Source organism: Nannobrachium achirus (genome assembly GCF_963921795.1).
Source record: "Nannobrachium achirus genome assembly, chromosome: 22".
NCBI classification, from domain to species: domain Eukaryota; kingdom Metazoa; phylum Chordata; class Actinopteri; order Myctophiformes; family Myctophidae; genus Nannobrachium; species Nannobrachium achirus.
The window spans coordinates 4,290,473-4,315,995 of record NC_137829.1 but is presented as its reverse complement, the minus strand read 5'-3'; the positions used below and the strand labels follow the sequence as shown (position 1 = coordinate 4,315,995).

The window sequence follows — 25,523 nt, the reverse complement described above, 5'->3', positions numbered from 1 at the left end:
GTGGGCATTGTGAGCAGAATAGCAGAAAAAAGAGCAATTTTTTGGAGGTGAATTCTACAGAAATCTGCTAACGTGTGCTCGGGCTCAGTATCATGGCACAACACTGGCCTGGTACACCCACATGGCATCCAGCCTGTTGTATCAATAGAATACCCATGTTGTCATCATTATCAGCAGCCAGGCCTTTTCATGTACGTATTACGTATACCATGCCCCATGAATGTACTGTCAATACCCGGGCCTAAGCACACTATCATTGTTTGTTTATAAGAACAGGATAAAAAGAGTCTGTTGGTTAAATATAGAAACAAAGCCCACAGGTGGATGCTGGGGTGGTGGTTTGAGCCAGAGTCCTGCACGGGTCCAATTTTTACAACCCGCGCCCGCCCCGCCTGTCATTAATCAGATCCGTGGACCGACCCGTTACCTGTCATTATATAAAATCCGCCTGCCCGTCAAAAAAAGGACCCGTCGCCCACCCGCCTACCCGTGATTACATGCATTAAAGTAAATAGCCTACAGCCGTGCGTGCATTCTTCCAAATGGCATCGCACTCTATTTTCACTCCATAGTTGGTCCCTGCATGCCTCGCCATCCTCAGTGTTTGCGACGCAATATACAGTATTTACATAAACGCCAGGTTGGCTGCCACTCTTAATTATTTTAGATAGCCTTTTAAACCACCCTTGCTATGATGAGAACATAGGCTAATGTGCTAGTGCGTGCTGTGGTTGTGTGTGTTGTGTGTGTGTGTCGGTGCCCTCCTGCCAGCAGCAGGCTGCTGCCTCACTGTGACTGTGTGCGTTCCAGCGGGCAGCCGCGCCATTATGTGTGTGACTTGACGTTTAGGCGGAAACATACTTTCTGTTCTGTCCTGCTGCTCACTTGTGTGCGCTCTTGTGACGTTGTTTAGGCAGAAACAGTTGTCTGATCTTCACAGTAAAATGTCGCCCGCCCGTGTTTAGTCGCGCACCGCCCGTCCTCGCACCCCAAATTTATAATAGTATATATTTTTCCCGACCCGTTGCAGGACTCTGGCGCAACGTAATAAAAACTTTGCCGCAACACTGTTTTTCACGCCACCTTCCTCCAATGCATGCCAGGCCCTGCCGACGGACCAGGAAGAGATTTCGAAGCTCTGGGTCCAACACTGAATTAGTATTTAATGTATAAAATGTGTGTAAATCTGCGGTATTTCCATTGAAGTGAATGAAGCTAATAGAGGCATGCTGTGATACTAGTCGGACGTCGAGGCGGAGACAGCGTCTGGAGGGGCGGAGTTGTGATCGGTTTATTGGCACTACTTTTGAGGTGAATCTGCTTAACCATAGAAATAAAAAGGTAGACGCCTCCTCCGACTCTGGGGCGTCTGTATCCTGGGCGCCAAGTAAGGCCAGTCGGAGGCAAGTGGGGGCAGGTCTTTTTGTAAACCGGTGCGTTCGGATATAGGCACTGAGCGCACTGGTGTGTCCTCTGGTCGTTCATTTACTCAAACGCACCCTAGATTCTGACAAGTCCCAGGAAACGATGCGCTGTGATTGGCCAATAGTCACTTTGAGTGGCATCGTGCCTTCCCTGGAATGGCGGCCACGACACAGGTCTCTCCAATGAACTGCGCTCTCTCCGTTTTTAGTTAGCCGCGCACAAGAAGAGTTTATCCGCTGGCCCATACTTTGGTGTGGGTGCAGCCTAACAGAATATTTATATATTGCAGTATTGATACTTTTCCCACCACTGGCGATGTGAATAACGGACGATGTGTCTGCCGCACTCTACTGCGCAACGGGGTCATCATCAGCACAATGTCTCTCTGCGCGAGCCAAACAAAGGGTGAAACACGTTAAGTGGAGATTATAAGGTCCAGTCATCGCTGAACAATGGAGGACTTCTGACCATGAATGGCTACATGTCCTCCCTCTCTCCTTTGTCAGATGCTGTGCTCAGATTCCTCCTGGTGTATCAGGTAACCTCCAGGGGGCTGAGCCTTCACATCACTCAGTCAGTGAGCCAGTGATTCACCCCACTCCCGTCTGTCTAAAAAACCCTGGCTGCACGCTCCATTAATCTTTCATCAGGGCAGAGTGTGTGTGTGTGTGTGTGTGTGTGAGTGTGAGTGTGTTAATGCATTTGAGGTTTTACGGCAACATCAAGCAGAGATTTCACCTTGACTGTAAGCTGTTATTCAACCATTGGTCATTCACAAAAGTGAAACCGATGAAGAAGACGACAACAACCTCAGATATCTTTAGACAAAAAACGATGTAGCTTATGAGGCAGAAATTAAACTGCACCTTGGCCATTGTGTCTTTTTTTTCCCGTACACACACAATATCATTCATACACCATGAACGATTTGATCATCTCCTCCTGTGCCTTTTCAGCCCTGTCCTACTGTACGTATCAGCTGTGACATACAGCAGTGGTGTAAAGTAACTAAGTACATTTACTGAAGTACTGTACAGTACTTAAGTACAATTTTGAGGTATTTGTACTTTACTTGAGTATTTCCAATATCCAATTCTACTCCACTACATTTCGGATCCAAATATTGTACTTTTACATTTATTTGAAAACTTTAGTTACTAGTTACTTTGCAATTATAAATTATAATTTACAAAACATACATTAACCAATTCAGCACTATTTTATACCTGGGCAGGCTATTTGAAAATAGCCGATCTACAAGCTCACAATGTGTCGCGATGCGTTAGATGTTGATTGTTGATGCCGAGTCGACACTTTCATACTTTTATTCAAGTACATTTTGATTTCTATATTTCACTATTGATACTTTTAGTTAAGTAATAAATGTGAATGCTTTTTGCACCACTGGCATACAGGGACTGCAGCAACAAATATTTGTTGATGTTGACCCTTTGCGGGTCATTACACAGACAGCACTGTGTTACCCCCGAATTGCCTCCAGAGAAAGGGCCTTGGGGTGTTTTAACGTCCTGTGTCAAGCACTCGTCGACTGTCCAATGCTTTCGGTTTTGGGACGTGAGATGAATTTGGGTGTTGGACAGCTTCAGTATGTGCTCCTTCACACAGTGACGCGTCCTTGCCGTGGGCTTACAACATATGCAGCCTAAAAGCGTAGTGTAGCAGTCAGCGAGACCTGTGAATATTACGTGCCAGTTCAAGGACTCATGTCACTGTCTTTTCCCTCTCTCTCTTCCCCCCCCTTTCCTGTACAGAATGAAGAACAAGCTGTGGTACTTTGAGTTTGGCACCACCGAGACCATATCTGCTACGTGCAAGAAGCTTAACGAATGCATAGAGGTGGAGGTGAGGCTTCTTGGTATACTGTAAAATCCTGAGTGTTAATTTAACTCTGAGAGCATACATATGTAACCAAATGGACCCGGAAGGGAGAAGTGTCACACAAAATGATAGGTGGGTTAAAGGGCTATTTCACCCAAAAAATACCCCAGACAGTTTTTAAGTTTCTCAATTCAGTATTTAGATATTTGATTTGTATTTTATCACACACGCCCCCCTCCTATACAAACCCTTTGTAACCTCCTCAATCTCCTTTTAACGATGATAGATTCGTTGAAAACATCTGTCCATGGCAGATGTCAATAATATAATTGTTGCACACCGTGCAAAATGCATGGTGAGTTAGCAGTGCACCGACTCGCACGACCAATCTTTTCTCAATCAGACGATGCACGAAACTCCATAACGTACCGAACATATTGTTTCATGTTTCGTGACACATTTGAAGAAGTTTCTACTGAGTTATTATGACTCTCCCGTGACCGTATGTATCCCATTTCCTTCTAGGCTCTGTGGTCAGTGCGACACCGACACGATGGTGCGTGCTTAGGGTGACCATATTTTCAGCCACTCAAACCGGGACGCAAAACACTGTTGCCTAAAACTGGGACCCTAAAAGCAACGCGCACGTTACCGCACACGCACGTGCCCATTCTCTAACGTTTGTGCACGCGCAGTGATTGACAAACAGCCTCAGCTTGAATTCAGACACGCAATGAATTTGTTCCTTTTTTCTGATTGGTTAGGTGAGCATGTTTTCATGAAAAGAACATGATAAATGTCTATGCAACAACTGAAAACAGCTACTATTATTTTAATTCTGGCGAAAACCGGGACAATTTTGTAGTGAATGTTGAAAACCGGGACATATTAGTGTTTTAGAGATATTTGTCGGGACACTGGGACACACAGCTTTAAAACGGGACTGTCTGGTCACCCTATGCGTGCTACTTTTCACGGTCTGTGTGTAGAGAGTTTTAAGCTGATCAGCTGCTCACGCAGGGAGGGAGGGGAGGGGTCCGAGCGAGAGGTAGGCACTAGGCAGGCTCTTTCACCAGCACTCGGCTATTTAGCCAACTGTAGCATATTTTTGGTTTGTTATACCTCGCCCATCCCCTGGATTTGCCTATAGTTGTCATTGGGCATTTCGTACATGCATATACAGAGACCTAGAATTGCGTAGTTTCTATGCAAAATGAGTACAGGTTGGCAGGTCTGAAAAAGTGTAACATTTTAACCATCACAGGGCCAGTTGTGTCCATTTACACTCAGCATTAACCCCTTAAACCCTATATACCTTTGTGGTCTGCAAACAGTGAGCCTTGATATGGAAGTTTGTTCTAACAGAAATTTGTTGGTTCAACTTTAGAGGTGACTCTACAGCTATACAGAAAGATGTTATCAGTATCAGGCGCTGGAGCTCTTAGTCTGAACTGCCAAGTTTGCACATTCTCTTGTTCTCGGCTAGACACTCATTCACAAGCACAATTAATGTTGACCAGGGGCCAGTGGCATGTTTTAATAATTACAGTTCAGCCAGAGAGCATGACCTGTTAGTACCACCCACCGCAGATCTCTGTGAACTGGTAATGATTACCATTTAGTGACTAAATGCTAATCATTACCAGTTTACAAAGGTCTGAGGTGTTGTTTTAAACCACCTTGCCAGCCTGTCAGTGTTATGGCCCAAAGCTGTCTAACCAGACTTAACCATGCTATGCAAGTTACAGACCTCTGTCAGATATAATTATACTAAAGTCATAATTATGCTATGCCCCGTGGAAATGGAATACATTTATAATGAAAGGAAGAAGTGATTTACTGTGTGTGTGTGTGTGTGTGTGTGTGTGTGTGTGTGTGTGTGTGTGTGTGTGTGTGTGTGTGTGTGTGTGTGTGTGTGTGTGTGTGTGTGTGTGTGTGTGTGTGTGTGTGTGTGTGTGTGTGTGTGTGTGTGCGTGCGTGTGCGCGCGCGTGTGTGCGTGCGTGCGTGCGTGCGTGTGTGTGTGTGTATATATATATACACACACAACATCTTGCTATCCCTGTGATTGGTCTGCTGTTGAGGTTGTGTGGTTCATTCTGACATAATCTGTGGTGCCACCCCCCACCATCAAGGGTGGGCAATGAGTCATGGCAAGGTGTTGTTTATATTCTCCTTCCTTTGGTTTAAAATTAAATGACTGAATCCAGATGAGTTTTGTCCAATGACAAACATTGGGTGAACGGTGCCAAACGTAATTCTATTCTGATCTCCGTGTTTAGCTCTTATAGACCTTGATCTGTTCTTACATTGTTTACTATTCTACAGCTAGCTTCCTCAGTTATACAGTTCTTGGAATTACATACCGCAGCTTCTGTCCATGTAACATATCATGGCAAATCAATTGCCCCTGCTGTTATCCATGATACACCAGCTGGGCCAAGTGAGTAAAGTCTCTGTGCTCCGTGACATTATGCTGTCCAACTGACTCTGACATTCCAGGTATCCATTACCTGAAGCCTCAGCATTACCTTTGTTGGTTTATATAATCCATAAATATATATATATTTTTTTAAAGTTCCTTGATTTCAATAAGATGTTAAACTGTTGCCTTTGTCTTTCTCACTGCCTGTCTCTCTCTGTCCCCAGTGCGATGGGATCATCTTGGACCTCAGTAATACATCGCTGGAGGGCATCGCTGTCCTAAACATTCCCAGCATGCACGGCGGCTCCAACCTGTGGGGCGAAACCAAGAAGAGGCGCAACTACAACCGCATGAGCAAGAAGGTCCCGGACAGGACGCCGGCGAGCACCGTCACAGACGCTAAGGGGCTCAAATTCTGTGTGCAAGGTGAGTCAAGCGAAAAGTGCAAGGACACACCACAGAACGACTCCAGGTGCCACACAGGGCCTAAGTCTTGGCTCTGCTGTCGTACTAAATGGATTGAATGTTTTCCATCCATGGTCTGAATGGAGCCCTATGGGGTGTCAAAAGATCTATTGTGTGTCGCTGACACTTTCATGGCCAAAACACAGCAGGCCAAACATTAGGTCATTTATACAGCAATAAAGAGAAGGCTTGTCCCCCCACACTATTGGGCCAGCATTGGCATATGGAACAAATGAGTGTACACACTTCAACTTCTAGTGTGTAACTTCCAAGGAAAACAGTTTGGGAACACAAGCCAGGGGATCTGTTTTCACATCTACCTCAGTGTTTGCAGAACACTCTACGGTAAAGTGCTTAGTGACCTCACAGTGTCACCAGGCAGCAGGAGTTGCGTTGGATGTCAGTATCTATCTGTGTCCTGCCGTGGACATATACAGTCGCTCTGCTCCCTGCGGGCTTGTAAGAAGACTGTCCTTTGTTCCTTTTAGACCTTGGGGACAAGCTATGCAGGCAGATCTCGCCTCAAGGACAGTGGCAGCAACTGAACAGCTATTTTAGCTTTCTACAAATTGACCTCCAACATTGCAGGGGAAGGGAGGAGAGTAGAGGAGAGTTGCATTATTGGCAATGTTCTTTCATGTTATTTTGTCAAACAAACAGGGCATGTTATTATTTGTCACATACAATAATTGAACAATTCAGTCGGCCACTGGTCCGTTTGCTTTCAACAGATTTAGATGCGTCCGTCCGTCCTTCCGTCCGTCCGTCCGTCCGTGTGTGTGTGTGTGTGTGTGTGTGTGTGTGTGTGTGTGTGTGTGTGTGTGTGTGTGTGTGTGTGTGTGTGTGTGTGTGTGTGTGTGTGTGTGTGTCAGTCTGTCTGTCCAGCACCTGGAGGCAGATTTGTTTTTAAATATTACTCCTACAGACTTTGTCCAAACATTGGTACACATTATCTACCGTATAGTCATGTGATCATGACAGATCTGTTGAATTCTTCATATTCCATCCTGATTAGATAAGATTCACTTCTACTATCTGGCCAGGCGGAGACTTTCTAGTTTATGTTGTTCCCGGCAACTGTGTCTGTTGAATTCGTTTTTATAATGTCCTGTCATTCTATGCAATAAAAAGTTCAGGAATAATTCAGCTGTCACTACCGAGGATATTTATTTATAGGGAATCAAAAAGTGAAGTTTTTTTTCTTTTTCCTTTTTTCTTTTCTTTTTGCAGTGGACGTCAGACGTCAGTTTTTCAAAAGTTGGGCCCATCCATTACATTATGCAGAACTTTACTTCTACTTCTACTGTATCCTCACCCATATCACCGTGCCAATCCTCCTGTTCTTTATTCGTCCTTTTATTTTCTGTGTCTTTCAATTTCACCGCTTTGCATCTCTTCTGACTGTGCTGAAACCTGTTCCCATGGAGACTCCAAGGCTGTGCTGTACCAGAAAGAGAGCGGCACAACGAGAGAAGCAGAGGATGAAAAAATGACAGTAGAGAAAACATTAAGAAATATACCAGTAAGACTCCCTAATCGGGAGATAAGCGACCGTCACGTCACATACACAAACCTTAAAAGGCAATCGTAGCCAATCACGAGGGAATATGGGAAATGGGACAGATCCATGGTGATGACATGACTTTAGAGATACCGTGTACCGATTTTATGCCCAAATCTGTAGGAGCAGTGTCCAAAAATGTGTTTAGCAAAAAAGAAATCGGCCTGGTGGTGATTGTGATTTGCCAGCCAAGGAGTGTTTGTGCAAAGTTTGGCATGGATAGGGGCAACGGTGGCAGAGATAAGAGTAGGGCCAAAAGTGTGACGTGGCGGACAGACTGACTGACTGACAGAGGGACAGCCGGTGGAGCTTTTCCTAGTAACTTGCGACCTGACGGTCACAATGAAAGAGAGGGAGAGGATGAGAGGTGTTCAATATGTTTTATTGTCTCATACTGTTGAAATTGTTGTACATCCAATTCCCTCAACAATAAGTTAAAGAGCAAAATAGTAGTGGTGCAAATAGCATATAGCAACAAATTGCCTATACATTAACCAGTAAGACTCCCTAATCGGGAGATAAGCGACCGTCAGGTCGGAGCGTGATTTTAGGGCAAAATGTGTAGGAGCATTGTCCAAAAATGTGTTTGAAAAAATCGGCCTGATGGTGGCCCTATATGGGACAGATCCATGTTGATGAGATGAGTGTAGGCATACTGTGTACCGATTTGCATGACTTTAGGGCAAAAGCATGGATCGTGGCAACGGTTGCAGAGATATGAGCAGGGCAAAAGTGTGACGTGTGACAGACGGACTGACGGACAGCTGGTCGAGGTTTTGATAGTAACTGTGACCTGACAGTCGCAATTAATAATGAAAACATAAATCTATACACCTGAGGGAGAGGAGAGAGTGGAGTTCATCCACGCATTTTGTGCACGTGCTTATGTATCTATGTACTTTTCCATGTGTTTGCATACACATGTGGTCACCTTCCCAGCTGACCCCACCCCCAGTGGTCCAATGGCCATCTCCTGTCCTGTGCCTGGCATCGCTGCCCACCCTTACTGCTCAGTCCAAAGGTTCTGACTCCACAGGACATTCTGTCCATATGCCCCAAGTATTTATAGCCAGAGAACACAGGGGAGAATTTTGCGCTTTCTCTCTCTCTCTCTCTCTCTCTCACACACACACACACACACACACACACACACACACACACACACACACACACACACACACACACACACAGATATAGTTTGTATAAGATATATAAGGGACAGCTATTATGGAGAAATAAACCCCAATAGGATGATGCAGGTCAAGATCTTGACGCGAAGCAGAGGGGTCTTGAATAACCCTGAAGGGATTTATTTCTCAATAATGCCGCCTCAATGTTCGTTATCCTGCTTATTACTACTTAGTGTCATTCAATTACAATCAAACAAGTTATTTTTGCTATAATCTTACATTTTCTCACAATGACCATGAATGCGTTCTTTGACAACTTCTCTACACATTATTAAACACACACCGGAGGCACCGGAAATGTATTTATTTGCGTGTTTTACAGTTAATAAAAAAATACAGTTTCTGACGACTTACTGCTGCGTTCCAAAATATAACCTGGCGGACCCTGCTGCATTCCTTTTTCAGCGGTAGGTTCCGTATAAACATTAACACTGATGCAATCTTAAAAAGGACTTCTTAAAATGAATGTCTCTCCACCCTATTCTATATGTATGGGGACTGACCCCTCTGGGCAGTTGACATGGATACTCTTTGAAGAAGACACATCACCCGTGGTGGCCACGCATTGATTAGCCCCAGGTGGGTATAGTATAACCACCTGGGTATATTATATACGCACGGGTGGGGCTTATATATTATAAACCCCACCCGTGCGTGCCACTTTGATTCTTTGATTTCCACAAGAGCAGAGGCAGACGTATGTTATTTCGGCATTTGCGGAAGAGAACATAGAGTGTTGTAGGGTACGTAGCATTGTCCACTTACATTGGTGAGAAGGAGAGCTGGTCTTACAGGGCCCCTCTCTGGAAGCTGCGTGGGTCTTTTACACACGGACCGTAGGAGTGGGTCTTTTACACACGGACCGTAGGAAGGAAGCACAGCAAGATCAGCCTGTTGCTGATCTGCTCACGTTGTTACTAGGGATGGGACGATATGAACCTTTCATATCGCGATTATTGTGACCAAAGAAATTGCGGTTTACGATATATTGCGATAATCAAAATATCCCCAACGTCCATTATCCTGGGACGGAACATTTTCCAAAACATAGCAGATCTATAAGCTCGACGCATTGTGAGCTTGTAGATCGGGCAAAGAGATTTGGTATAGAGAGTGAAAAGAAAGTATGTCATCAAGTATCAAGTACATTATTTACGGGACCATTTTATTAATTATAGAGGGTTTAAAGTTGCACCGGATATGCAGCTCGGCAAATAAAAGGTGAATTCATCTCATTGCATGACGGAGGATGATTTCACGATAAATTAAATCTCCACGATACGATTATCGTGAGTGTTTTTTATCACGATAAACGATAATAGCGATTATCGTCCCATCCCTAGTTGTTACATCCGACTTGGTCGGTGTGTGTGTGTGTGTGTGTGCGTGTGCGTGTGCGTGCGTGCGTGTGTGTGTGTGTGTGTGTGTGTGTGTGTGTGTGTGTGTGTGTGTGTGTGTGTGTGTGTGTGTGTGTGTGTGTGTGTGTGTGCGTGCGTGCGTGCGTGCGTGCGTGCGTGCGTGCGTGCGTGCGTGCGTGCGTGCGTGCGTGCGTGCGTGCGTGCGTGCGTGCGTGCGTGCGCGCGTGTGTGCGTGTGGGCAGGCGTTTGTGCGTGCGTGCGTGCGTACATGCATGTATGCATACCAGTGTGCCTCCTGCCCATGTTTACAGATCATGTTTACAGATCATGCTGAAACTGAATTTCCCATGTGTGATTATCAAAGGCCTCCCCTACATTCCCTTCCAGTTCTTGTAGTTAATGTGCTGTGTGTTGATTCAGTTGAGATCTTTGCTTTTCTAAATGTATGTGTTGAGTAAAATGCAAATAGTTTCCGGATTTCTGAGAGTGTGTGCATGGCAATTGCAAGGCAATCGTGCATGTAAGCATGTGTGCGCAGGAATCTTGGTGCTACAGCGTTGTCCCACAGGATTTAACCTTCATTACATTTGTTCTTTGCTCTTTAATCCTATAAGGAAACAAATCTCAGAGTAGGGCATCTCTAGTTTCTCTGACAGTCTCTACGTGTGTGTGTGTGTGTGTGTGTGTGTGTGTGTGTGTGTGTGTGTGTGTGTGTGTGTGTGTGTGTGTGCTTGAATGATGTATTTATCCCACCATAGTTAAATATGCATCTGTGTGTGCCTGTGTCGCGCGTGCGTGCTTGCTTGCGTACATGCTTGACTCCTATTGTCTTAACGTGCCTGCGTGCACGGCTTACTACTAATTGTTAATGACAGTTGTTTGCTCTGCCCGCAACAAGATCATGCCTTTGAAGCTCTTGGCTGCAGATAATGCAATCAGCTAGGTTACGGTAAGTGAGCGAAAGGACCCTTGGGTGGTTCTGACCTCAGAGATGAATCTTTAAGCCTCCGATTTACTTTGTTTCTTGCTCTTGAGTTGTGTACTCAGTAGACAACTCGGAGCAAGCAGTATACTCTACTGCATGGACAGAAAATACAGCTTAAGACAGATACACATTGCAGAAAGGATGGTAGCAAACATTTCACTGAGATATCTGCTCTGGCTGGATCTAAATTTAGGTGCTGCATCTCATATCCAGCTCTCATAAACAACATTCCTTAGCAACCGGATGGAACTTGACTTTAAAAAGTTTTTTTTCTTTTCTTTATTTTTTCTTCGGTTTTCAAGCATAATGGAGTGGAGGAAACAATGTAAAATGGTGTGGTAGAACCGAACCGAAGCCTTGAGATTCAGTCCCTGTCAGTCAGTCAGTCAGTCAGTCAGTCAGTCTGTCAGTCTGTTGTAGATGAATGGCAGTCAGAGGGGTGGGGGGAGAAATTCACTCTGGCCAGGAGGCGTTGACAGGAAAAGGATATACGTACCTCAAACCTTAATCTGTGCTCCATCTCTCCCCTCCCCAGTTCATTTCCTTTTCAGCGCCTGGATCAAATTCCTCAGCTTCCTTTACGGGGGAGAAGGGTGAGTGCAGAGCACAAACATACAGTAGACGTGCCACAGTCTGACACTGATATGTTTCGGTGCGAGGGCAGAGACACCCCATTGACTCACAAGTGCAAATAACCATGGAGAAGCAGTGACTTTTGTCCGCGGGTTAAATTGGTGCGAGGTTATAAAAGGTGCACTATTTCGGTGGCCAGGTTTCCCCAGTTTCTCGCTCACCTTTGTGACTCATTCATTTGTTTCTCATTCCTCCGCTCTTCTCACCATCCTCCAGCCGGGCTCTCTCTCTCTCTCTCTCTCTCTCTCTCTCTCTCTCTCTCTCTCTCTCACTCACTCACTCACACACACACACACACACACACACACACACACACACACACACACACACACACACACACACACACACACACACACACACACACACGACACACGACACACATCCGATCCCACCCCTTGCATGTCCTCCCCCACAACACTCTAGCTCTGTCAGTCAGGGACATGCAGAGAATGTCAGAGAGGCAGGGGCTGACATTTCTAAAAGGGCCTTTTGGTGAAAATCTCGCACTGCGACGCGTTGTGAGCTTGGAGGTCGGCTATTTTCGATGCTTGGTTTCTACGCAAAGAGGAGGACAATTCTTTCAACATAAGATGCTGCTTTCAAGTTCAGGAGAGTTTGGACAAAGGCAATTCTCTTGAATGCTGCCTTCAGCTATGGCATGGAACGAGGACATTTGCATTTCTTTCACCATAGTAAAAAACTGCATTCATGGTCTGGAGAGAGGGCACTTTTTTTACAGACGGATAAAAGGGCAGGGGCTCAAGCCCCCTTTGATGTCTATGTGTGCACGTGCCTGCTGTCAGTGTCTCCATGATGGAGGAGACGGCTATTTCAGGCCCCCAGCAGCCAGGGAGTGTTTATTGTTTTCCTTTCACACGACAGAAAAGCAGAGTCTATAATTACTTTGATTTCCCCCCAACCCTGCACAGCACAGTCAGTAGTACAGTAGCTGTATCAAACAGCCTCAGAGTGGATGGACATTAGGGAAGTGAGATGACCTCCCTCACATTATGCTCCAAGTCAACCAATGCTCTGCGTCTCCTCCTGACAGTGTAGGAACTTGCGGAAAAGATCATTAAAGAGTCTGTCAAGGCTGATGAGAAAGAACGGCTCTTGTCTGTACTTTCCCATGGCTGTCATTTTCCCCCCGCGGCAGAAAGTTCCCATGGAATTTTTATTGTTTGACAAGAGCGGCCGAGAAATAAAAGTTGCAGCTTCATAACGTCAAACCTCCACTGGTGCATTCGACAGTGACGGGCTGAAGGGTTGCACAGGGTGTATTTTTATGCTGTGCCGTTGTTGTAACATAGCGTTCTCTGTCAAAAGGCCAAGTGAGCGCCTCTCGCCCGCGCATTGTACATTCACCTCTGTGTGTTGCTAGAGAGGTGAGGTCCAGTTTCTCTTCCATCTGCCACAGCTCAGATCACCATACCATACGATGATGGCCTGGGAAAGGTGGGGGGGTGGGGGATGGAGGAAGGAAATACAGTACATGCGCAAAAATAATCCTGTGAGTGTACGAACTTAATCAAATGTGACTTATTTTGTGCCCTTGCCCCCCTACAACTACACCAACATTCAGATTTAATAAAGTCTCACACCTGTCTAAATACGTTACGGCATTCTATTACCCGTATCCTCCGTATTCTTTAATAAGAAGCCTTTTTATCTGATCTTCCGATCGATCCATAGATCGGGTTGGTGCGCATGGGGAACACCAGGAACTACAAGGAAACACAGAAAACGATCGGATAAAAAGGCTTCTGATTAAAGAACACTGAGGATATGGGTAATTATAGAATGCCGTACCGTATTTAGACAGGTGTGAGACTTTATTAAGCACTTTGTTTGTGAAATTTGAATGTTGGTGTAGTTGTAGGGGGCTAAATACGTCGCTCTGCCTGAACCCTTGTAAACCCGGGAACATAACGGGCAGGGCTTGGTCTCTACGACCATGCGTGAGCTACGAAGGGCTAGAATCGCTATTATCGCCATTTTAATGAGTGAAAATAGCCCATCTACAAGCTCGCAACGCGGTGCGAAGCGTTGTATGCTTGTAGATCTGCTTTTTTCACTAGTTTGGGTCCCGGGCAAACGTCTAATCTCTCTTTCGGGTCTCGACCTGAAATGTTTGGGAACCATGCACTCAGGGGCGTCACAAGGGGTAGGAAAGTGGGACTGAGTTACTAGGGCCCAAGGTGGAGGGGCCCTAGTAACTTTAGCTATTGAAAAATAGCAGATATACAAGCTCACAGCGTGGCACCGAGTGCCGCGCTGTGAGCTTGTATATCTGCTATTTTTGAAAAGTTGTGAAAATGTGCGCAAATCTTTGAATATATGTATTTTTTAAGTGAACATTTGTAACTCAAATTTTGCTTCTGGGGGGGGGGGGGGGGGGGGGTCCCTGGAACTAAATATTTTGAGATGGGGGGGGTCCTTCACATGAAAAAGTTTGAGCATCACTGACATGGAAACATAGGTTTCTTGGCACACATTTTCACGATTTTTCAAAAATAGCAGATCTACAAGCTCGCAGCGCGGCACTCGGTGCCGCGCTGTGAGCTTGTATATCTGCTATTTTTCAATAGTTAACATTCATGGGGGGCCCCCGCAGTGAATGCTTGTACCCAGGGCCCAGAATTTGGTGTGACGCCCCTGCATGCACTGCTCTAGAGTGACCCTACTCTATTTACTGTTTAACACAAATTCTAAAACAGGTTAGTAGAAGGCTAAGTTCACAGATTTCAGACCTACACTTTATCAATATGATTTGCCTCTTATACATCTGCAGGTCTGCAGAGAATATTGGCTCCAAGGTGTCAGTAGAAACAGCGAGCTGTCATTTCTAGGCTCTTGATGCTAACAAGCAGTCCAAACAGGGTATGTCAGGCTAGCTCCAGAAAAGCATTGCATGGTGGAAAAACACTCTTAAGTAAAAGTATCAATACTGCAATGTAGAAATACTCTTTTACAATTAAAAGTGCGGAATTCAAACCTTACTTGAGTAAAAGTAGGTATTGGCATCAAAATGTACTTAAAGTACCAAAAGTAAAAGTACTCATTATGCAGATTGCCCCATTTCAAGTTTTCAAATGTATACAAATCTTTTGAAAAATAGCAGATCTACAAGCTCAATGCAGATCTACAAGCTCAAAGCAGATCTACAAGCGTGATGCATTTTGAGCTTATATATCGTCTCTTTTCAAATGGACGAAATGTATATGGGGGCTGAAGGGGTTCATGTATGATTTGTAATAATAATAATCCAAATTTACAAAGCAATTAGTAACTAAAGTTTTCAAATATAATATATGTAGTGGAGTAAAAGTACAATATTTGGATCTGAGATGTTGGGGAGTAAAAGTCAAAGTATTGGAAATTGTAAATACTCAAGTCAAGTACAAATACCTCAAAATTGTACTTAAGTACAGTACTTAAGTAAATGTACACTAGTTACTTTACACCACTGCAGAAAAGCCAGTCTGTGAAAGTGCCATTGTGACCAACCATTGTTTCTTTACCTTGACAGCCGAGAAAGCATTTTCACTCAGTGGATATTTTTCTCCCAAACTTTCCAGGCTCCATAATGTTAACCACTTAAACCAGTGAAACCAGGACCTGAGTTACAACCCAGAATATGAATGCTCGGGTTCGAGTGGTCGATGTTTAGGCTACAGGCTGGCCTGATCATACACTAATTAGTAGTAGTAGAAATAGTCTTTTTTTATTTTGGTCAAAGCCATGTACAAATATGACAAATTTGATCGCAGTTACTATCAAAACCTCGACCAGCTGTCTGTCAGTCTGTCACACGTCACACGTCACACTTTTGCCCTGCTCATATCCCTGCAACCGTTGCCCTGATCGATGCCAAATTTTGCACACACACTCCTTGCCTGCCAAACCACAACCTCAATTCTCACATGACCCTCTTCTAGCGCCACCATGAGGCCGATTCTTGCAAAACACGTTTTTGGAGACTTCTCCTACAGATTTTGCCCTAAAATCATGCAAATCGGTACACAATATGTCTACACTCATGTCATCAACATGGATCTCTCCCATATAGCGCCACCATAAGGCCGACACTTTTTTGGACACTGCTCCTACACATTTTGCTCTCAAATCACGCTGCGACCTGACGGTCGCTTTATCTCCCGATTAGGGAGTCTTACTGGTATTTCTTTGTTTTTGTCACATTATAAACCAATAATTTGATGACCAGCAGTGGTTCCCTATCGTCCCTAATATATGGAGACACAAAGAGTCTCCTCAAATTATTGGCTTAGGAATGCGAATAAAACAAAAAAATATGCCTGAATCCAAACATACACACACACACACACACACACACACACACACACACACACACACACACACACACACACACACACACATAACACATGAGAGACCTAAAAATGGCAGGGGTTTTGTTTGTGTGTGCGCGTGTGCATGGCATGTGTAGTCACTGCATACAGTACACGTATGGGCGTATGCGGTGCACGCGTACCACATTTGTTCACCATTCTACGGCGTGTGAAGCACAGCAGTGACACAAACCTAGCTGCCTGCTGCTTGGCAGAGCACCACCACCCCGTCCCACGATGCACTGCGGCCAACGGCTTATGTAAGAGGCTGTTCTGTTCTATTCTGGGTGCTACCTCACTGAGACGTAACAGCGCTGGCTGCATGAGAGTCAAAAGCACAAGAGCTCTGATGAGGCGGGAAACATTGTTGAGGTGAGAGAATCAGCATGGCGGGTTACTCTGCCATCAGGCTCACACACTGGGACCACGCCATGCCCATGTTTGGTAAACGGAGGAAGTGGAGGCGTATTCAAGATTCAAAATTAATGCCGCACGATAAAAGCTTTTTAGATACTGTCATGAGATCTCAGAATAGAACCGCATCATTGGTAAATTTGAAAACATTTTCTTCTTTCCTGAGCAAGTCACATTTTACTGCGTTTTACTCCACTTCTGTAGCAATCACACGCTCTGCAGTTTCTAGCTACAGAAGAACGGCAGACTGTCTCCTTCCGTCCATCCAGACCCTCTCTTAATTCCCATCTGTCATGTGCATTCATTATATCACCCTTCCCCCTCTTAATCCCTTGCTCACCAAATGCCCAGTTTGTCATTAATGGATGCCGAATCCTATTGTATTTTCTTAGAAAGCTCTGTGGGGGTTAGAGAAGTGCAGACTGGAAATACATACAGTTCTTGGGACCCTAAAGGGCCGTTCACACAGAAGACTATAACTATGAAAATAGTCTAAAGTTTGCTCTCTAAGTCAAGCGGATGGTAATATCCAAACCATAACTGCAATGGTGAAGCCCCAGGCAGAGAGTGTTTTTGCTAACACTGATATAAGTAACACGGCGTAAGGGCGAGAAGCGACCGCGAGGTCGTCAGCAATTTCTCCCAACACACACGCACACGCACACGCACACGCACACACACACACACACACACACACACACACACACACACACACACACACACACACACACACACACTCTCTCTCTCTCTCTCTCTCTCTATAATTTCTCTATAATTGTCACACATACATACTTTGTATTGGATTGCCAGAAACCAACATTACTAAAAATTATAAATCTCCCAAATATAAATATTAGTGTTCCTCTTAGGCTGGACTCACACATATGCGTGAAACATCTTCTCCGTATCGTCTGAGAATGGCCACTGGGGGCGCCGTACTAATGCATTGTCAATGGAAGGTTGTTTGGTTTTTTGTCGTTGCCGTGTCTCTAGCTCAACCACAGCCTGTCTTTTGGCCAAGAGACACGGCAACGACAAAACACCAAACAACCTTCCATTGACAATGCATTAGTACTGCGCCCCCAGTGGCCATTCTTAGACGACACGGAGAAGAAGTTTCACGCAAATGTCTGTACGGCGCCTCAGTGCTCGATGTTATGCATTACTCTAGATGAATAAGATAATGTATATGACAAACTCATTATTATTTTTACAAACCTGTACACTATAAAAGAAATCATGTGAAATATATTAAATTATAGTTACACCCCTCCACACCAAACCTATTCGCCAAAAATAGCCAATCCACAAGCTCGCAATGCGTTGCATTCCAACACCTTGTGAGATGGTCCATCTCCTATTTTCACCTGTTATGACATGCCCAGAATAGGAACACTGGGGTTCATGTGGTTAAACACCACACACAACAATGTATACACACGTGCACACTCATGATCTTGCACAAATGACTACAACAAGCCAGCCATATGTGATACCTCATTGGAATGTTGCTCAGCTGCTCTACATGCTTAGTGTGGCCTTGAAGACAATACTATATTTCTTAAATTAAAGGACAACTTTGTTTTTTTACAACAAGGATTCATATGTTGAGATTGTAATAGAGAAAAGAAAAAGTGAGTGTTAAAATGTTTTCATTTGCTTCGTTCTATTGTTTTATCGCGTTTACCGTGCTAAAATGTGGGGCATGCGTACACATGGGGGCATGTGTACAAGTGGCTAAATATGTCTTTTTAGACACAATAAGCCAGCAGTTTCTTTATTGCTATTTAACAGTAACACTTCTAGCCCCCATAAGTCACATCCAACCATGAAAGGTTGCATTGTATCTTGGGAATGGGCTTATTCTGTGTAAAATTACATATTTAGCTACTTGTACTGTACGCAAGCCCCAACCACTGAAATAAGAATCTCTAAAACAATAGAAAGAAGTAAATGAAATTATTTTAACACTCATCTTTTATATTCTTTAATTACAATCTAAAATATGAACCCTTGTTGTAAAAAACTAAAGTTGTCCTTTAAATTCCCATTCCAACAAATGAGATGCTGTTGGATTTCTGGGTGTTCTATATAACTTGATTCATACTATCATCTGCTTTGATAAATTATTTTAATGCACAAGAGAATTCAAAAATTGGAAGATGCGACAAAACTGGTACTGCCCATAAGTCCGACATCTCATTACTCCGACTACGTGGCTACGTGTGCGGTTAGGGTTAGGGTTAGGGTTAGGGATAGCGTTAGTAATGGGGTGAGTCGAACCAACGCAATGCCGGAGAAATGCGCCGTCAGAACAATGACACGGCACCGACAAAACAATACGATTTATTTCAAATCCGAACGGCAGTCACTGTGAATAATTTGGGCTTCACACGTATCCTTTGCCTACAATCCTGACTTGCAAGTATGAGAATTCACCACGCTTCACAGCACAACAACACAACACACCCCACACGCCAGCACCTTCTCGTGAGTCCAGTGTTGCATCATGACCTTGCACAAAAGGCATCTCCTCCCCAGTGTAAAGTAAGAACACACGACCGTTTCCTGTTTGGAGTTGGAAACAAAGCCAGCAGGCTAAGCTAGGTCAGGCAACATTGGGAAATTATTAACAGTGTTTACATTGCAACAGACAGACAGGCCTGTAGCCTATAGTTCCAGTCAAAACAGGCAGAGCTGCAAGTTCTTGCTTGTCAGGACTAGACAGTGCTATGGCAACCAGACCCTCAGGGAACAGTCTGACCAGTTCCCTTGGCTCTTCCCCACATGATGACTTTGTTTGCTCCTGCACTGATGCAAACCCTAGTAAGTTTGAACTGACTCTTCGCGCCTCTTCATTATTTCCATTACCTGCATTGTATTGTTTTGAATGTGTAGCTGCAGTAGAGAACAGAATGTAACACACACTAAGATAACACTGAAATACATATTACGGTACAATAGGACTGCTTCTCACTATCCAGCAAGACACAGCCATACAGTTCTGCCTGTATGGCCCAAGGCAGGCAGCCAGGAGAGAGCTGCAGCTTTCTGTGTGCATGAAATTGGGCTGGGATATGTTTAGGTGTTCAACTGGCACCAGCTTGCCCGCCCACTGAACGGCCTGACTTAGCTAATCAGGTCTCAGCGCCTCTCTCTGACCTGCATAATTAGCCCTGGAATATGGGCTACTGAGAGAGAGATTTAACCCAATCATTCCTGGTCTAATCGTGTCCCTGTCACTAGCACACATTGTCCAGCAGCGGCTCACAGGATTCTGTGGTCAAAGCCGCCGTAAGTGAGCAGCGTAGTTTCAGGTGGGTCAGCTCATCCAGCTTTGGGTTCAATAATAACTGTGCTCTGACAGGACGTGATTTGGACCAACTGAGTTTTGTACGACACAGAGGGCTCCAACCAAATCAGTGCTGTGTCATGAGAAACCTCCGAAACTGTTACTTTTCACGAAATGGATCCACTGTAGTTTAGTCACACGCTTTTGTTAATACTTTTCGAGTGTATCTAAAACCCACCACGATACAGTTAAGACCCGCCCGTGGAAGCTTTTGATTGGCTGAACCGGAGGTAGGGGAGTGCTCCGTTGTGTTCACTTGGACCGCACGGAGGTGCCGAAAGTCGGGGAGATGAAGATTTACTTTTCTGGACCCCTGGTTTACAACGTCTAATGGCGCTGAGTCGGCTCATGCGATCTTCGCAAGGCTCGACGCGGCGACTCGCTCGGTGTTGTCTCGCGTGGCTCAAGACGGCGCGCCTCTGTCATCTCCACCGAAAACAAGCACTCCATTACAAGAACGGTGTCGTGGTGGGTTTTGGATACACGCACACTTTTCATTGGTTCAATATTCATAAAACCCACAGACACACTCAACCACTTTAACGTTCTCTTAAATTTGTTTCAAAACTAGATCTACAAGCTGTGTTGTAAGATGTTGTGAGATTAAAACACATCTGGTGCCAACCCCGAGTTTCCCGAGTTTGTATTGATACCAACGCTGTGCCAACCCCGAGTTTCCCGAGTTTGGGCCGTTTTTGAAAAAAAAAAAAAAATGTTTTTTCAATTTTTTTTTTTGGACCTCCAGAAATGTATTAGGCATGATCGCGATCGCGAAATTGCATGTTTAACCCCCATACCAACCCATTCTTTCAAACATGGCAGCCATGTTTGTTTACATCTGAAGAAAACATAATGGCCCATAAATCATGAATGCCTGAACGGATTTCCAAGCGGATTTTTTTGTTTGAAAGCTGTGAACAGCATCTACACACGTGGTGCATCATCTAGGCATGGGCGTGCACTTTTTACACAATTGCACAATTACATGGAAGTCTATGGTAACCATGGCAACGCGAGACATTGAAGAGAAAAAATCATTGCAACATAAGTGTTAGGGTTTAATTGGTTAATTCATTATGTCTTTTTTTGTAGGGTCCCTGCGAGAGACCAAATGTATCTTTTGGGTCTCAAGCTGAAAATGATGGGAAACACTAACAGAAGCTAGCAGGGGGGAGGAGCCAGATCAGCTAAAACACACAGTCCATCCCAATTACTGTGGGCCCAGTGAGCGATCCTCCATTTAAACCACTGTTGGCCCTGTGCTGTGTTAGTTTGGTCGGTTGTCACATGGATAATGCATTACTCTATGTAAAGGGAAGCTGACAGGCCTCTTTATTTGTAGCACTGCTCAGTAGATTTGGTGCTGTTGGGCAGAGAGTCAGCGAGAGGAGAGTGAAAGACCACTCACATGGTCTCACATGTGTGTGCGTAGGTCCTAGGCTAGTGCAGGCAGTGAAACCCATGCATAACTAGGACATGTAGTATAAACGAATGTATTTTGTATGCTGGACCCACGATTACAGAGAGATTACATTGGCCTCAGTGCCGTGTGGTGACCCACGCTCAACTCCATATTGAATAAAATGCCCCAGGATATTAACCATAGACTGTGGACGGTGGAAAGCCATTGGTTTCTATGCTGCGCAAATGAAGCCTTTTTTGGCCGTTGTATGGGTGACGGACGCCATCATTGTAGAAATCAACGTTCATTGGTAGAAATGGTACCATCTCGAATGGTATTGGCTGCCAACGGTCCCGTGCAACCGCAGGGATACATGGGACATTTGTCTTGAGCTTGCCGAAAATAAAGCACACGAAGAATCATCACAAGCCTACTGTATGATCACAAGCCCCTCCTACAGCATACCCTGTTATAACATCAAATATAACAAAACGCATATCATGGTGATTGAAACGAGGCTTTAAACTAGCGACAGGAACCATAAAGTATTTATGACAATGTTTATTAACACTTTCTAAGCCGAAATAGAATGGGGGTTGGTAGATTAGCCGTGAAATTTCTATTATTGTATTGTGATCGAGACATAATATTATGTTTATAAACATGAGCCCGCAGCCCCTCCATCTTGAACAGCGCCGTTGTTTTTTCTTTTTCTTTTTTCCCCAGGTCAGTAACTCACCGTGATTTTCTCGATCTCCGTTGGGATAGAATGGGTGTTTTGGCCAATCATCGATCTCCCCGTGCGTTTCGCGTGCGCGATCTGTTCACGTAAATGTCCCCGCAATTAATCCATGTGTGACTCAAGAGCAGAACTGAAAATTTTCGCTAGCATAGCCCCTAGCATGGCTGCTGTACAAGCACCAGGGTACAGACAGTAACCGAATGGGATAATGTGCCTTGGAAAAGGAAAGGCCAATGACATCACTTCTGCTTCATCTCAGCCCAGCCATGAGCTATCGATGCACGAGTGGTGACTAGGGAAGGTTAGACGATCGCCGATTTTCGGATGAAAATCATTTATTTCGGTAAATACGGGAAAGTACGGGAAAAGACTCCCCTAGGAAGTTCGATATAGTACGGTTTTAACATTAAGGGGCTCCCCGTGGCTTGGAAAGGGTTAAGGTAAGAAAAACTAATGTAAAAGTTTGGGCGAAATGGATGGAATCCTATGGAGAACATGTTGCTTCTGGTGCCAGAACAGCACAACTAGCGGCCAATCATAGGAACTTTCAGTTCCTTGTTGCTTCATTTTAAATCAGGACAACTACACACCTGATATTAACCCATAGCTCTGTCTCTGTCTCTGTCTCTCTACCTCTGTCTCTGTCTCTGTCTCTGTCTCTGTCTCTCTCTGTCTCTGTCTCTCTCTCTCTCTACCTCTGTCTCTGTCTCTGTCTCTGTCTCTGTCTACCTCTGTCTCTGTCTCTCTCTCTCTCTCTACCTCTGTCTCTGTCTCTGTCTCTGTCTCTGTCTCTCTCTACCTCTGTCTCTGTCTCTCTCTCTCTCTCTACCTCTGTCTCTGTCTCTGTCTCTGTCTCTGTCTACCTCTGTCTCTGTCTCTCTCTCTCTCTCTACCTCTGTCTCTGTCTCTGTCTCTGTCTCTGTCTCTCTCTACCTCTGTCTCTGTCTCTCTCTCTCTCTCTACCTCTGTCTCTGTCTCTGTCTCTGTCTCTCTCTACCTCTGTCTCTGTCTCTGTCTCTCTCTACCTCTGTCTCTGTCTCTCTCTCTCTCTCTGTCTCTGTCTCTGTCTCTGTCTCTGTCTCTGTCTCTCTCTACCTCTGTCTCTGTCTCTGTCTCTCTCTACCTCTGTCTCTGTCTCTGTCTCTCTCTACCTCTGTCTCTGTCTCTCTCTCTCTCTACCTCTGTCTCTGTCTCTGTCTCTGTCTCTGTCTCTGTCTCTCTCTACCTCTGTCTCTGTCTCTGTCTCTCTCTACCTCTGTCTCTGTCTCTGTCTCTGTCTCTGTCTCTGTCTCTCTCTACCTCTGTCTCTGTCTCTCTCTACCTCTGTCTCTGTCTCTCTCTCTCTCTACCTCTGTCTCTGTCTCTGTCTCTGTCTCTGTCTCTGTCTCTGTCTCTGTCTCTCTCTACCTCTGTCTCTGTCTCTGTCTCTCTCTCTCTCTACCTCTGTCTCTGTCTCTGTCTCTGTCTCTGTCTCTCTCTACCTCTGTCTCTGTCTCTGTCTCTCTATACCTCTGTCTCTGTCTCTCTCTCTCTCTACCTCTGTCTCTGTCTCTGTCTCTCTCTACCTCTGTCTCTGTCTCTGTCTGTCTGTCTCTCTCTCTCTACCTCTGTCTCTGTCTCTGTCTGTCTGTCTGTCTCTCTCTCTCTACCTCTGTCTCTGTCTCTGTCTCTGTCTCTCTACCTCTGTCTCTGTCTCTGTCTCTGTCTCTGTCTCTCTACCTCTGTCTCGCTGTCTCTCTCTCTCTACCTCTGTCTCTGTCTCTGTCTCTGTCTCTCTCTCTCTACCTCTGTCTCTGTCTCTGTCTCTGTCTCTCTACCTCTGTCTCGCTGTCTCTCTCTCCTCCCAGACCTGAGTGACCAGCTGTTGGAGGTGGTTGGGCTGGAGGGTGCCATAGAGATGGGTCAGATCTACACGGGACTGAAGAGTGCCGGTCGCAGACTGGCCCAGTGTGCCAGTGTCACCATCAGGTTTGCCTCATCATCAGATTATCTCCCACTGCCTGCTTGCCTCCCTCCCTCCCTGCCTCCACTCCGTTCTTCCACATTCTGACATCCGTTGTACACATAAACTATAGGGATAGAATTAGATGGGGTTAAAGAAAATGTATTCAGTTATGGGTTAAGATTTTTATTTTATTTTTTATTTCATCACATATTTGAATTGGATGCTAAATGTCTAATTTATGCCTCATCATACGACCCCGTTGTGGACCGAAAATAGCAGATCTATTATCAGATCTATATACGCTTTATACGCAGTCAAACAGGATGATAAATGATTCGTCTGACAGGCCTGAAGGCGCCACGGCCCGCCTTGCAGTTCTGCCACCATTTTGTCTAAAAGAGAGCGGTTCTAGCGCTGAGGTTTTATGTTGCTCTTGCTGTGCTCGGCCCATTTAACATCCACAGTGAACCAGTTACTGGACCATTTTAAAGGGGCAACATTCACAAGTTTCTCTCTCTCACCTGTTCAGTGAGCTGCCCTTAATATTTTCCTAGACCAGAGCAAAAGAGTATTCATCACAGTCATTCTCCCATACTGTGTTTCCCTACGCATGAAAGGCTTAAACTAACTTTGTGTGCGTGTGCGTGTGCGCGTGTGCGTGTGCGCGTGTGCGTGTGTGTGTGTGTGTGTGTGTGTGTGTGTGTGTGTGTGTGTGTGTGTGTGTGTGTGTGTGTGTGCGCGTGTGTGTGTGCTTGCGTGTGTGCTTGCGTGTGTGTGCGTGTTGGGCAAGTATATACAGTGTGTGTGTGTGTGTGTGTGTGTGTGTGTGTGTGTGTGTGTGTGTGTGTGTGTGTGTGTGTGTGTGTGTGTGCGCGTGTGTGTGTGCTTGCGTGTGTGCTTGCGTGTGTGTGCGTGTTGGGCAAGTATATACAGTGTGTGTGTGTGTGTGTGTGTGTGTGTGTGTGTGTGTGTGTGTGTGTGTGTGTGTGTGTGTGTGTGTGTGTGTATACAGTGGGTCTGTGAGTTTAGAGAGGGAGGGGTGGTGCTGTCTGGGACTGGGTCTCATGGGAACAAAGTGTGCACTGTTTGACTCTGTCCTGGGACGGTGTGAACAGGCCTTCCGTGCCTCGGAGGTGCGTGTGATCTGACCCCCCCCCCTTCTTCTTCCCTCCCTAACACAACACTCTTCACTCCAACCCTCTCCATACAGGACGTCAAGGCCACTGCCAATGCAGATTGATGGGGAGCCCTGGATGCAGCCCCCCTGTGCGGTGAGACTGAACTACTTGTGTGTGTGCGCGCGTGCGTGTGTGTGTGCACGTGTGCTCTTGTCTGTACAGGTATCTGTGTGACTTACTTTTTGCGGCATGGCCGTCTAGAACAGGGGTTTTCAAAGTGGGTGACGGGGCACCCTGCGGTGCC

At 45.3% G+C, this 25,523-nt stretch overlaps 1 protein-coding gene across 1 annotated transcript in view; it reads left to right on the top strand.

The window, feature by feature from the left end:
* Positions 1-25,523, top strand: part of dgkg (diacylglycerol kinase, gamma) — a gene marked incomplete at its 5' end in the record, with an annotated part of 127,305 nt that overhangs the window by 97,368 nt on the left and 4,414 nt on the right. The window contains 2 exons of the mRNA XM_080753174.1: positions 3,198-3,288; positions 5,912-6,113. Coding sequence (XP_080609300.1) covers positions 3,198-3,288; positions 5,912-6,113 — 293 coding nt within the window. The remainder of the gene's footprint in view (positions 1-3,197; positions 3,289-5,911; positions 6,114-25,523) is intronic.